This window comes from Bos javanicus, chromosome 15 (assembly GCF_032452875.1).
Source record: "Bos javanicus breed banteng chromosome 15, ARS-OSU_banteng_1.0, whole genome shotgun sequence".
NCBI lineage: Eukaryota > Metazoa > Chordata > Mammalia > Artiodactyla > Bovidae > Bos > Bos javanicus.
In genome coordinates, this window is record NC_083882.1 from 57,536,833 (window position 1) to 57,552,213 (window position 15,381).

A 15,381-nucleotide genomic window follows, 5' to 3' on the forward strand; every position below is an offset into this window, starting at 1 on the left:
TGAGGCCCATAATAGTTAATCGGATTACTGAAGGGAATTAAACTAGTTTGTGAGGAGATGCAGAATATGAAGAAACTGTCAGCTATATAAAAGACTTTTCTAAAGGAATTTACTGCTAGAGGTTTTAAGGATGCAGAAAAGGATACCCTAGATCTGCCTCCTTTTTCTTTTTCGTTAAAATTTAAATCAACACTTCCAGGGTTTCTCGACCTCTGCACTACTGACACTGCAGAGCAGATAATTCTGTTTTTGAGGAGGAGGGGACATCCTGTGCATCTTATGATGTTTAGCAGCACCCATGACCTCTACCCAGTGGATGCCAAAAGCAACCTCGCTGCTCCCCGAGTTGTGACAACCACAGATGTCTCCAATCATCACAAAATGGTCACTGGGGAACAAAATTTCCCATTTTATTAATGGGACCATTGCCTTAGGGGACATGGACTTTCCAGATCTTTCCTTCTTGAAAATGTGTGTTAGGGAAGAATGAAAGGCAGTGCTGCACTTGGCGACAGAGAGAAACTGGAGTTTTTAGCTAGAGGGTAGCTTTAGGCCTGAAAGTAGTGATAAGTGGTTAGTAGTGCTAGGAGAAGCTGCCTCTCCTCCCTTCAGGAGCAGCGCTGGGCTTGCATCTTATCTGGATACAGGACTTGTGCCCCAACAGGCCGAGTCCTGGTTAGGAAGACATCAGCTCTTAGTTCTGCTGATGAGCTAACTAATTTGTCTCAGAACATTGCAGTGCCTTTCTGAACACAAACAAACATCTCAATTTTTCAAAGAGAGGTAATAAAGACATGAGATTTTATTTTATATTTTAGAGTCTTGTCAAGAGATTTTTTTTTTTCCAAGAGATTTTTGACTTGAAGTCAAACTCCCTAGACTTAAGTATTAACTTTGCTTCTTACTAAAAAGCACATCATCAGTCTGGACCTTTGTTTCAGAAATGATGTCTGAGGTAACATTTTATGAACTGTAAAACACAAAACACTAAAAAAAAAAAAGGTTTTAATATTAGTAGTGAAAAATCACAAAGTCCCCTTTTTCTTAATTCAAAATGGTCTAGAAGCAGACTTTAAAGATTTGAAATACGGAGCACAATTCGCAGCCCTCTTCCTCACAGGCATTATTCGTTAGTGTCTTTACCGCCACCTAGTGGCAGGCGAGAATGAGACTGGCTGGGCACCAGCTGCTTTACATTCCAGTCCTGACTTTTCACTTAGTCAGCATATGAGCCCTTCTCCATAAGCAGTGACTAGGGATGCAGAATCATTTCAAGGAGACATGTGGTGGACTTATGTGAGGTTGAAACCACACATTCTCAAGGGCTACCTGTATTTAATTTTCTCTGGATATGCTTAGCAGCTAAATTGGAGTACCGTCATTCAGATTGGAAATTTCCAGAGCAAGAGGGCAAAAGGACAAGGTGGCAGTGGAGAGGAGAATATTGGCAAGAGAGCAGCTGAAATGATAGATTATGTGGTGTAGGATGGACAGGGAGGGGAGAGAAGTCAGTGGGACCCTATAATTAATATTTGGAGGTTTAGAATAAGATAAATGGGCACTCAAATCCAAGCTCTAACAACGCTATGTTCCAGACAGCTTCTCAGTCTGTGGCTTGCATGTCTTCTTCAGTGTTCATGAGGTCAATACTATTTTCATAATAATACTAAGATACTATTTGCTTTTTTTACCACATTGAAGTCTGCACAGATGGTACAAAAGCACTGGTGGATAAAATTTTTGCGTGGCTTTGCATCACTCAAAGCAGTGGCACCAAAAACAAACTAGTAATGACTGTATTTCTCACTACAGTCACCATTTTTAAGATGCCAGTACGAAATTTCAGATGGTTGAATACCATTACCGACGCAATGGACGTGAGTTTGAGCAAACTCCAGGAGGTAGTGAACGACAGGGATGCCTGGCGTGCTGCAGTCCATGGGGTCGCAAAGAGCTGGACACAACTTAGCAACTGAACAACAAAGACATTTCAAAATATCTTGGATGCAGTGTAATAATTATCAATTGTATCAAGCCTCTACCCTTGAATAAATGTCTTCTCAATATTCTATCTGACAAAACACGAAGTGTGCATGAAGCACATGTGCTATATCCTGAAGTGTGATGGGAGTGTCACAGAAGAGCACCTGTGTGATTGTTGGAGCTGCATACCAAACCAACATTTTTTTCAACAATTGCCAGACAAAGAACAATTACCAAACTATGAGTATTCAGACTTGGGTATTTAGCAAACACTCTTTTATAAAATGCACAAAACTAGCTTGTCATTTTAAGGAAAATAATCAAGAATGTTTGTGGGGCTTGAGAGTTTCCCAGTATTTATTTTTTCTGATAAAAATCAGTGGTGATATTAACAATTGTGCTTTTTCATGGTCTTCAGTAAAAAATAAATCAATATATGGGATATCTGCATAAGCAGCGGTCCCCAAACTTTTGGGCACCAGGGGCCAGTTTTGTGGAAGACAGTTTTTCAAGACCTGGGAGAGGAGGGATGGTTTGGGGTGATTCAAGTGCATCACATTTATTGTGCACTTTATTTCCAATCTAGTGCTACTGCCGATCTGACAGGTACCAGTCTGTGGCCCAGAGGTTGGGGACCCCTGATTTATCTTTTCATTTGGAAAAGATGTTCTCCAAATGGCCCCTATTTGATATCACGGAATCATGCTTGGATAAATGATGAATTCAGAGTACAAGACAGACCTGCTATGAAACAATTTATGTGAAAGTTCATTGAAACTTTAAGATTCCACGTTGCAACAAAAACTTGAGACATTACCATAGGTGGGGCTTTGGTGGAATACCAAAGAAAAATACTAACATTTATCTGAAATATTAAAATAGTCTTCCTTTTTCCAACTAGTTAATCTGTATGAGGCCAGATTTTCTACTTAACCTTCAACAAAAACAACACATTGCAACAGATTTAATGCAGGTATCCCAAGATGACTCAAGTGGTAAAGAATCCACCTGCCAATGCAGGAGACCCAAGACACTTGGGTTCAGTCCCTGAGTCAGGAAGATCCACTGGAGGAGAAAATGGCAACCCACTCCAGAATTCTTGCCTGGAAAATCCCGCGGACAGAGGAGCCTGGTGGACTACAGTCCATGGGGTCGAAAGAGTTGGATACGATGGAGCACACATGAGTATCTTGTTGTTGTTGCTCAGTCGCTCAGTCGTGTCTGACTCTTTGCAACCCTGTGGACTGCAGCACGCCAAGGTTCCCTGTCCTTTACCATCTCCTGGAGCTTGCTCAAACTCATGTCCATTGAATCAGTGATGGCATCCAACCATCTTATCTTCTGTTGTCCCCTTCTCTTCTTGCTTTCAATCTTAGCTGTCTTCTATTAAGGCAGATATTAAGGTATTTTGCAAACATGTAAATCTGTGTCATCTCTCACTCCATTTTTTCTTTTGGAATATATATTTTTCAAATGTGTTTTTATATTATTTGAATGGATTTGATAGTTATTTATAACGAGTTAACATAATATTTTCTAAATTTCTCTTTCAATTTCTAATGTGGTAAATATCAATTGATACGCATGCTTGCATGCTAAGTCACTTCAGTCGTGTCCAGCTCTGCAACCCCATGGACTGTAGCCTGCCGGGCTCTGCTGTCTGTGGGATTCTCCAGGGAAGAATACTGGAGTTGGTTGCTATGCCCTCCTCTAGGGGATCTTCCCATCCCAGGGAAACAGTGTCTCTTATCATTTTCTGCATTGGCAGATGGGTTCTTTACCACTAATTCTACCTGGTTGCCCTTATGCAAATAGCTCCTTGAGATCCTCAATGCTTATTTTAAATGTAGAGGGTATCTGAAACCAGAAATTTTGAGAATTATAGTACTAAAGAAAGTCATTTAGTTTCTGTAAATATTAGTTTTTTTAATCCACATGATGGAAATAATAAGCTTCTAAAGTTATTGTAAAATTTGACCCTGATTACAATTTAATACTGAACCATCAGGGTAGGGAATTTTGCCTATATTGTTTACTGTTGAATACCAAGTATCTAGAATTTTCTAACAAACTTTAGGTCCTCAATATATAAATTGAATAAGTTAATAAATCACAAATAAGCATGTTTATCAACTGGCTGCTTGATTATAATTATCCAAATACTGTAACATGTATATATATGTATATTTATAAAAGTATATTTATGTAATTTCAATGCATATGAAATAACCACAATGCTCACTGCATGAAAGAAAGTGAAAGTGAAGTGGCTCAGTCGTGTCCGACTCTTTGCAACTCCATGAACGGTAGCCTACCAGGCTCCGCCGTCCATGGGATTTTCCAGGCAAGAATACTGGAGTGGGCTGCCATTTCCTTCTCCAGGGGATCTTCCCAACCCAGGGATCGAACCCGGGTCTCCTGCTTTGCAGACAGACACTTTACTGTCTGAGCCACCAGGGAAATCCACCCACTGCATAGTGAACATTTAACAAAATATAAGTCAAGTGATAGGGCAAGACAGAAACTATTGCAGGGAATTGCAGGCAAGAGTCAGTCTCATTAAGGTATAATCACAAGTATAGTGAGTCAGGGAATAGAATCAGAGAGCTGAGTTGCTCAGAGTTTATAAGTAGAATGAATGGCATAACAGCACTTACTAAATCCCATCATTTGTAATGAAGGAGTTGGATTAGAAATTTATGAATCTGAGTCACATGATGCTTTCTTTTCTTTTCAGTTGTTTAACAGGATATGTCAACAATAGCCTATCCTTCTTTGACCTGAGTGAACTTGGCATAGGAAAATCTGGGTATTGCAGGTACTTAAAAATTATAGCTGTCTTTTCTTTTTGCTTTCACCATTCCATCTCCTCCATTCAACATGTTAATGGGAACACTGAAATTGTCATTTTGAAGTTTTGGCAAATAAAGAATATTTGGGATCTTCACATCTTGATCTCTATTCTCCAAACTCTGTTTTTGTGGATTTTAGGTACCGAGACTACAGAGGTCCTCCTTGGAGTTCCAAACCCTATGAATTCACCCTCCAATACTGGCATATCCTCGCTGCTAGATTGGCCTTCATTATTGTGTTTGAGGTTAGTCACAGGCTGATAAAATTACAGTAGATAAACACTTTTCCAACTGATACATTAATTGTCTTTTTGAACTCAGTTTCTCACTGACTTCCAAAACTGGAGCTGACTATGTACCTGTAAAAGATTTAAATACAATGAAACCATGGTGACAAGTACAAAAAAGGCAAGGGCTGAATAATGTAAGTTAAAGAGTATTTATATCAGAAAACTAGGATAATCTCTAGGTCCACGGTGGACCTACATATTATCACACTTAGTGAAGTAAGCCAGACAGAGAATGACAAATATATTCCACTTATTTGTGGAATGTAAAAAAGTGACACAAATAAATTTATTTATAAAACAGAAACAAACTCACAGACAGAAGACAAATGTACGGTTACTAAAGGCGAAAGAGGGGGATAAATTAGGAGTTTGGGATTAACATATACGTATATATGTGAACTGTGAACTTCCAGATGTTCAAGCTTGTTTTAGAAAAGGCAGAGGAACCAGAGATCAAATTGCCAACATCCACTGGATCATTGAAAAAGCAAGAGAGTTCCAGAAAAACATCTAGTTCTGCTTTATTGACTATGCCAAAGCCTTTGACTGTGTGGATCACAATAAACTGGAAAATTCTGAAAGAATAGGGAATACCAGACTACCTGACCTGCCTTTTATTTTTTTTTTTTTTCTGACCTGCCTTTTGAGAAACCTATATGCAGGTCAGGAAGCAACAGTTAGAACTGGACATGGAAAAACAGACTGGTTCCAAATAGGAAAAGGAGTACGTCAAGGCTGTATATTGTCACCCTGCTTATTTAACTTATATGCAGAGTACATCATGAAAAAAGCTGGGCTGGAAGAAGCACAAGCTGGAATCAAGATTGCCAGGAGAAATATCAATAACCTTAGATAGGCAGATGATACCACCCTTATGGCAGAAAGTGAAAAGGAACTAAAGAGCCTCTTAATGAAAGTGAAAGAGGAGAGTGAAAAAGTTGGCTTAAAGCTCAACATTCAGAAAACCAAGATCATGGCATCTGGTCCCATCACTTCATGGCAAATAGATGGGGAAACAGTGGAAACCATGTCAGACTTTATCTTTTTGGGCTCCAAAATCACTGCAGATGGTGATTGCAGCCATGAAATTAAAAGATGCTTACTCCTTGGAAGAAGTTATGACCAACTTAGCATATTGAAAAGCAGAGACATTACTTTGCCAACAAAGGTCCGTCTAGTCAAGGCTCTGGTTTTTCCTGTGGTCATGTATGGATGTGAGAGTTGGACTGTGAAGAAAGCTGAGTGCCAAAGAATTGACGCTTTTGACCTGTGGTGTTGGAGAAGACTCTTGAGAATCCCTTGGACTGCAAGGAGATCCAACCAGTCCATTCTAAAGGAGATCAGCCCTGGGTGTTCTTTGGAAGGAATGATGCTAAAGCTGAAACTCCAGTACTTTGGCCACCTCATGTGAAGAGTTGACTCATTGGAAAAGACTCTGATACTGGGAGGGATTGGGGGCAGGAGGAGAAGGGGACGCCAGAGGATGAGATGGCTGAATGGCATCACCGACTCGATGGACATGAGTTTGAGTGAACTCCGGGAGTTGGTGATGGACAGGGAGGCCTGGTGTGCTGCAATTCATGGGGTCGCAAAGAATCAGACACAACTGAGCAACTGAACTGAACTGATTACTATATATCAAATAGATGACAAAAAATGACCTACTATATAGCTTAGAAAACTATATTCAATATTTTATAATAACCTATAAGGTAAAAGAATCTGAAAAAATAGAGTATATGTATATATATATAAGTCAGTCACTTTGCTTTATACCTGAAGCTAACACAGCATTATAAATCAACTGTACTTCAACTTAGTTATGAGCACCATAGTAACCAAATTTGAAAAGGAAAGAATGATTTTCATAATCTAACAAAAGAACCCATATTTGTTCATCGGATGGAGAGATTATCTTCTGAACAATCAACTCTAATTATAGTTAATCATATGTATTTGTGAAAGTGAAAGTGAAGTCTCTCAGTCGTGTGTGACTCTTTGCAACCCCGTGGACTGTGGCCCATCAGGCTCCTCCGTCCATGGGATTCTCCAGGCAAGAATACTGGAGTGGGTTGCCATTTCCTTCTTCATGTGTATTTGTATAAGCATACAAATAATTCAGTAATTTATGCCTGAGAACACTTTTATAAAAATTGCACAGATTTTGATGATCAGAGTGATACAGTAATACTAGATTGTAGTCCTGTTAAGAAATTTAGAGAAGCTACAATATCATTGCCTTGCTTAAAATATAGCTAGCCTGATACAGTGAAGAACTTAATTAAATGCCTCAGTTACCAGCAACCTTCCATCATGGATCCATGACACCAATGATTCCCTCTTTTTTTTTTCTCTTTTCATTCCCTGCTACCCACTCCCTCCATAAGCACCCACTCTGTCTTCTTCTGTGGAAGAAGCTCCACATCTTTATTTGAATATATGTTTGTTTATAAATATATACGTGTGTGTGTGTGTGTGTGTGTGTAGTAGTACTTTAAGTACTATTTTTCAGAATTACTTCAATGGTATTATGTAATAATTCATTTTATCCCTTGCCATTGTACTTTTTCAGATCTAGAGAGACATCTATCCATGAGATCTGTAATTTATTTTCTTTACTTATGATATTTCATCAAAATTAAATACCATACGTACCGTACGATAGGTACTTGCTGCTGCTGCTGCTAAGTCGCTTCAGTCGTGTCCGACTCTGTGCAACCCCAGAGATGGCAGCCCACCAGGCTCCCCCGTACCCGGGATTCTCCAGGCAAGAACACTGGAGCGGGTTGCCATTTCCTTCTCCAATGCATGAAAGTGAAAAGTGAAAGAGAAGTCGCTCAGTTGTGTCAGACTCTAGCGACCCCATGGACTGCAGCCTACCAGGCTCCTCCATCCATGGGATTTTCTAGGCAAAAGTACTGTAGTGGGGTGCCATTGCCTTCTAGACCTACAATAATTCTCTACCTCATTGTGTCTGTTATTAAGACTATAGGACATGTTATCTTGTAAACACATTTAGGGTTTTTAAGGAGTATTTTACTCAGGTGTGGAATTGTTAGTTTATATGGGTACTTGGTTTCATGTATAATAATACCGACAGAGTGCTCTTCAAAATTCTCCTGGATTTCCACCAGATTTTCATAGTATCTGATTTCTAATATTTTGCAGTTGTAAAAGAGTAAGGTAATATTTTGCTTTAACTTTTTTTGTATTTAACCTGTTATAATGGCACTGACCATCACTTTTAGTACTAGAAAGCCATTTAGGCTTCCTTTTTTTGTGTGTGTCTTATAACTTTGATCCATTTTGGATTGTGTTTCCAGTGTATTTGTTAACCAAATTTTATGATTTCCTTATCTATTTTATGTATTAATCTTCACCAGTTATATACATAGCAGATGTCATTTTTTGTCCGCAACCTATTAGTCTTACCTGTAAACAGATAATGTTCAATTTTGATGTAGTCAAGCCCATAATTGTTTACCTTTCATGGTGTGTGCTTATTCTGCATAGCTTAGTTAGGACATTTTCCTTATCTCCAATTCAAAGAGGTATTCTACTACATTTTTACTATTAACTCTATAGTTTTACCTATCACATGTCTTTAAGATACCTGGAGTTCTTATAGAGTCTGAAAGAAAAAGTTATTTTTTTATTCTCCATATAGTAAAATAATTTTTGCACTGCTATTTACTGAATAATCTATTATCTATCCACTGACTTGTAAAACCATCTCTGTTATATTTCAACTTCCTATATTGTCACGGGTATATCTCTGACCTTAGTATTTTGAGTTATCACTCTGTCTGTAACTGGAACACTATTGCACTATATAAATGCAATATTTAAATATTTCATATCCAACAAAGCAAGTGACCTTCCATTCCTGCCACATTTTCTCTTAATTTAAAAAATTATCATAGCTATTTGGAATTATTAGTCATTCATATAAACTGTTTTTCAGGTTCCTTCAAATATTGAGCAAAGACTTTGGTTAGAATTACATTTGTAGAAATCAAATTCTGACTTATTTACAAAATCTCTGTTGTTTCATTAATGAATGTGGAATTTATTCAAATCGTTCTATTCCTTTAATAGATTTTTAAATATTCTTTTGCTTATTTTTCCCTTTTAATTTCTAGAAAATTTATAGATATTTTTTATTGCTGTTATGAATACTATCTAAACCTCCCTTACATGATTTGCTTGATTTTTGCTGGAATACTAATAATGTTTTTAAGATGATCATACCTCCTTGTTTAAGTTCTAGTATTCTGTCTGGTAAATCTGGTGAATTGTCTTTTCAAGTGATAATACCAGTTGCAAATAACAACAGTTTTCGTCTTGAATTCCAAAGTTTCATTGCTTTTGTTTGCCTTACTGTATAGCTGGAAACCAATAGGATGTTGAATAGCAGCAGTGTGAACAACCATGTCTTGTTTCCATCTTCAATGGAAACACTTCTGGTTTTTTAAAGTATATTATCTGCTGTAGGTTTTTTAAGATAAACTCTATCACTTTAAGAAAATTGTCATCTGTTACTGGTTGTGAGAGTGTCTTGATAAATGGATATTAAAATCTAACTTAAAAAAGATTTCCTTTTTAGTATTAAGCCATCCTTGCATATCAATTTCTGAGAATCAGTTTGTAGGTTTATTTATTACCATTGTATACGACTTGGAGATCATGGCATCTGATCCCATCACTTCATGTGAAAACAGTGACAGATTGTATTTTGGGGGGGCTCCAGAATCACTGGAGATGGTAACTGCAGCCATGAAATTAAAAGACGCTTCCTCTTTGGAAGAAAAGCTATGACAAACCTAGACAGCATATTAAAAAGCAGAGACATCACTTTGCAGGCAAAGGTCCATATAGTCAAAACTATGGTTTTGCCAGTAGTCATTTACAGATATGAGATTTAGACCATAAAGAAGCCTGAGTGCCAAAGAATTGATGCTTTAGAACTGTGGTGCTGGATAAGACTCTTGAGAGTCCCTTGGACTGCAAGGAGATCAAACCAGTCAATCCTAAAGGGAATTAACCCTGAATATTCATTGGAAGGACTGATGCTGAAGCTGAAGCTCCAATATTTTGGCTTTTTGAGAAGTGAAGAGCTGACTCACTGGAAAAGATCCTGATGATGGGAAAGACTGAGGGCAACAGAAGAAGGGGGCGACAGAGGATGAGATGGTTGGATGGCATCACCAACTCAATGGACATGAGTTTGAGCAAGCTCCAGGAAATGGTGAAGGACAGGAAAGCCTAGCATGCTGCAGTCCTGAGTCACAAAGAGTCAGACATGACAGAGTGACTGAACCACATAGGACTTGGAGCATATTCCTACTTACTAATTTAAATTGTAACAAATGTTTCTAATTTTTACTTCTGTGCTCTTGAGTCACATTGCTGGCTGTTCTGTGAATATCAAGTATTTGGTCGGGAAAGAAACTCTTGATCTGCTTATCTATGGGAAAGTATGACTTGCATTTCTATGGTTTACTATGCAGTGCTGTTTCCCTGGACATGTACAGTAAGCCCAGTTAAAAGTACCTTTTTCCTTTCCACATAGAGATTAAGTCCTAAGTCCTTCAAGTGAATGGGTTCTTTTCTACAGATCATCCTAACTCTATCAATCAGATTTTTTTTTTTAATCAGTGTGACTCAAGAGCACAGAAGTAAAAATTAGAAACATTTGTTACAATTTAAATTAGTGAATGGGTTCTTTTCTACAGATCATCCTAACTCCATCAATCAGATTTTTTTAAATGAGAAATTAAAAGACCTATTATTCATGGGAAAAGAAAAAAGATTCATTTATAACAGTTGAAGTTACTATTTAAGCAGTGCTTATACTGTACCAGGCACCCCTTTGAACTTTTCGCATATATTTGCTCTTTTAATTCTTATACCAACCTTTAAAAGACACCAATATTAGCATCATTTTAGAGCTGAGACATAGAGAACATAAGTGATTTGTATAAGGTTACACAGCTAAGAGTGTTGGAGTGAGATTCAAACACACGCAATTTCATTCAGCATCTGTACTTTTAATCACAGGCATATTACCCTTTAATTTTTGTTCCTGCTTTTTTTAATGCAATACTTTTATCAATTTATTTTAGTATAATATATTTTATCATACAATAAATGTTGATAAAGATAAGATATTTTAGAGCAGTTATAATAATATATGATTTTAATAGAGTAGAAATTCTGACAAATGTGTATGCTGGGGGTTGAGTCCAAATTCAGCTTCACAGCTTCACTGTATTCTGTATGGTTCATACACTGTGTCTTATAACATCTTATAAAGCAGGAATTTTCCCTGTGTATGGTCTTTCTTATCCATGTATGACAATGCATATCATAGCAGTATTGCATAGTATATAAGGGTTTTATGGGTGTGCATGTCAGATTCATTCAGTGTTTGTAAGGTGACATCAACACGTTTTTGTTGTAATACTTATTAGATGGAAGGCAATAAATGTATCCCCAATATAGTTTTGGAATATCTCCAAAATATTCCCAAAATATTCTAGATGGTACATACCGAGTTCTGATGCTTGAATGTAAGGCAAACACAGCATTGTTCATGACTATTTTGTTTTATAATTAGCATTTCAGAATCGTTGAAAATGTACTTTCTCCTCTTCAACTTTCAGCACCTTGTTTTTGGGATCAAGTCTTTCATCGCATACCTGATTCCGGATGTACCAAAGAACCTATATGACCGAATAAGACGGGAGAAGTACTTAGTCCAAGAAATGATGTACGAGGCTGAACTAGAACACTTGCAACAGCAGCGGAGAAAAAGTGGTCACCCTGTTCACCATGAATGGCCTTAGTGGATCTGTTGCCCAGTGGGGGCAATACCGTTAGTGGCAAATTATAATTCTAGGTGGGATCTAAGAGGAAGGCATACCTGGCAAATCACATGTATAATATGATACTTGGAAATACATCATAGCCATCTCTGGATTTGAAATATCCAGTCGTCTAGGGAAGAAGAAAAATGGCTCATGACCTTAAAAAATGGTTAGATTGAGAGTGCAGGAAGCCAGGGTCTAATTCTCAGAACCAGCCTCAGGGAGTTGTGTGTTTGGAAACCTCCACCTTCCATCAACACAGTATACGAGGGAGGGTGATGATGAGGTTTCTAATGACAGATTTCCGTGTAAATGTACACAAGTCAGGCATGACTTAAAGTATCATGTGGTCCTCATGTGCACACTAATCTGACTTTGGAACCTTAGGTTGAGTTGAGCTACTTACCAAGAAATGACAAATTAGTTATTGCCTTTGCTGCCAGAACTCTGCGTCCCTTCAAGTTACTGTTTTATAAGAATTTCCTTTGTTTCCTGCTGGGATTTTTGGATCTCTGTCACAGGAAATTCATGTTGTTTTTCACTGACTATGCAGTTGAAGAGTTGCACAACTTCAGTAGTCAAACCAAAAATCTAAGACTCCAAAAAGAATACCATTCATTGAAGTAATACTCTATTGCACTGGCTGCATTCCAATCTGTTTTATCACTAGCAGATTCACTTTCACTGCCTTTTTTTCTCCTTTACTAAAGGCCAATGGAGTTATATTGTTATAAAATATGGATGCTCATTCTCATATCATTTAGAAGATAATGAATCCATATTTTACTGTGGAAGGCTGTTTTCTAGTATACTTAATTTCCACCTCCCTGATTTATTACAGTTCTCACAGAATAACTTGAAATGCTGTAAATATATTGATTTTCCTTGTACCTTTGCACCTTGCAATATGGAACACAAGTTATTAATACAATTCATGCAGCTCTGAGACCAGTTACACAATATTCCACTGTAGCTTGTTTATTCAGGAAAACAGAAGCCAGATGCTTTGCAACATGTAAGCTTTTCCAACAATGTGCACTCTTGCTCGTGAGCTGATGAAAACAATGCATGAATATAAATTTATATTATTTGTAAAAGAACACATTTTTTTGAGTTTTACTTTCTCTTCATCACTGAAGGGAGTTTTCTGTTATTTCTTTGGTAGATTGATTTGGTTTATTTTTGAAAACTCACTAGAAACAAAGTCAAATTAATTGTGAAAGACATCATTTTTGCTTGTTGTGGAGTTGCTGTTTCTCTGAACTCTGTGAGCATGAATGTTCACAGACTGATGTTGAGGAGGCATTCAAACAAAGTCTGGTGGAGGCATAAACTATGGGGGCAGGATGGGAAGAAAGAGAAGAGTTGAATTAAGAAAATATATAGTAGAAATCAAGACACTTTTTCTTGCAAAACAAAACTAATCCCAATTTTCTTCTTCTGGGAATGGGATTAGGCATGCATAGTCGTGGTGGTGGTGGTTCAGTTGCTAAGTCATGCCCATTTTTTTGAGACCCCATGGACTGTAGCCTGCCAGGCTCCTCTGTCCATGGGATTCTCCAGACAAGAATATTGGAGGGTTTGCCATTTCCTTCTCCATGGGATCTTCCCGACCCAGGGATCGAACCCAAATCTCGTACATTGACAAGCAGACTCTTTACCACTGAGCCACTAGAGAAGCCCATATGTAATCATGCATTCATACACATATGTGGTTGTTTTGTGTGCCGTTTAAAGGTACAGTTATTTCCAAAATTTATAAAGACCTGTGGAAATAAAACTACTTTGTATATATGCAAGGGTTTCTCTAGCAAGAAAAATCATAAAGTTTCTCTTCACTATTTAAAAAATTTTAACAATGAAGTGTTTTTTGTTTTGTTTTATTTTAGTTTTCCTTCTTTCTCTCCAGAGATAAATAAATCACAGTGGTTGGTTGATTTTTGTCAAAAATACTTACTTCCCTACCTGCCCTCTTATTCTGAGCAAGAGGAAGAACTTCAGACTCTAAATGTCCCTCCCATTCCCTTGTCTCAAGGAATTCTTCCATTCAGATTCCAGAATCTTCCTCAGATTCCAGAGAGGTTTTGTTTCTGCCATCTGCCTATTCACAGTAACTAATTGTACTAATTTCACAAAGAAACTTTAAATACTTCCATTTTGTAGCATCTGCATTTCCTTTTCTTTGTTTGTTAAATATATACTCTGCCTGAGGATAAATACTCTCTATGCCTATTGAAGACATAAAAGAAACTGACATTTATGTCCTTTTACAATTAGGGACACAAGGCAAAACCATTTGCCTTATAGTAAAGAATACAGATAGCCCTTGAGAATTTGTCTCTTTCTGAGTTATTTTTATATAACCATATAAAATCATATTGATTACCTAGCAGGAATAAATGAAAAGAAAAAGGTATTTTTAATAAAAATTATGATATATTGATTTAGGAAATGCCTTCTCTGATATTTTTGAAATCGATGGAAAAACAGAGAAACAATGAAAAACATTATCTGAAATTCTCCTTTTGTGAAGCAATGCAGTAGAATCTAGTTATATCTTCATCATCGTTGACAGCAAAATATTGACAGCCCCTCACAGTATATCAGTTTTAGACAACTCAGCTTTAGTTGAGAGAAATATTTTATATCATGGTTTTCGTATGAATACAAATTATTTCTCAAAGATTTATATAACACACTATTCTCAGGAATTCTGTATTACATGAATGCTGCTTATATATTTTCTTATTCTAAATTGTTGTCTTTTCAAGCAGATAACTAATATATACATGTATGTGCATGCTCTCAGCCTTGACAAGTTGTGCCAGGCTGTAGCATTTTCATTGTATAGTGTGTGGAAAATCGCTCTAGGTTATAGCTGAAATTGTTTGCAGTTGTCTGAGTCCGTGCACGCACTTTGAGATAAAATGTGCCTGAGTGACTGCATGAGGAGATACAACTTCTGAATGCTGCATATTCTTCCAAAATGACTCTTAGCACAATCTGTTGTAGAATGTGATGAAAAGGAATCTTTTTCACTCAATAAATTTTCATGTGAGATGGTATTTTTTCTATAATATGCATGTTAATTTAATACTGTTTGTTCTCTAAGTTTGACGCTGGGATTTGTTGAGTGTGTATGGGAAGAGGGGATTACACGTTCTTTAGTTCTCCAAGGCAAGAGTTTCCTTTTCTTTGGGCCCTTCCCCACACTTGAAAGGTTTTGACTGTTTGTCTTCCAATAAACTATCATCATCAAGGCATTTCCTCATATGGTAGTGCAGATGGAGTACCACACTGATCCTAATAGTGCTTTGTGTTAGCAAAGATGGGAGGAGCTTGACCTTGTCACGTAGAAGCATTTTCTTTCTTTCTTTTTTTGACACT

At 37.3% G+C, this 15,381-nt stretch overlaps 1 protein-coding gene across 8 annotated transcripts in view; it reads left to right on the forward strand.

Moving 5' to 3' along the window:
* Positions 1 to 15,059, forward strand: part of ANO3 (anoctamin 3) — a 446,396-nt gene extending 431,337 nt beyond the window's left edge. For all 8 annotated transcript variants that reach the window (XM_061380965.1, XM_061380964.1, XM_061380963.1 and 5 more), the window contains 3 exons: positions 4,721 to 4,801; positions 4,975 to 5,080; positions 11,791 to 15,059. In XM_061380965.1, coding sequence (XP_061236949.1) covers positions 4,721 to 4,801; positions 4,975 to 5,080; positions 11,791 to 11,973 — 370 coding nt within the window. In that variant the 3' untranslated portion in view covers positions 11,974 to 15,059. The remainder of the gene's footprint in view (positions 1 to 4,720; positions 4,802 to 4,974; positions 5,081 to 11,790) is intronic.
* The last annotated feature ends 322 nt before the right edge of the window (positions 15,060 to 15,381 follow it).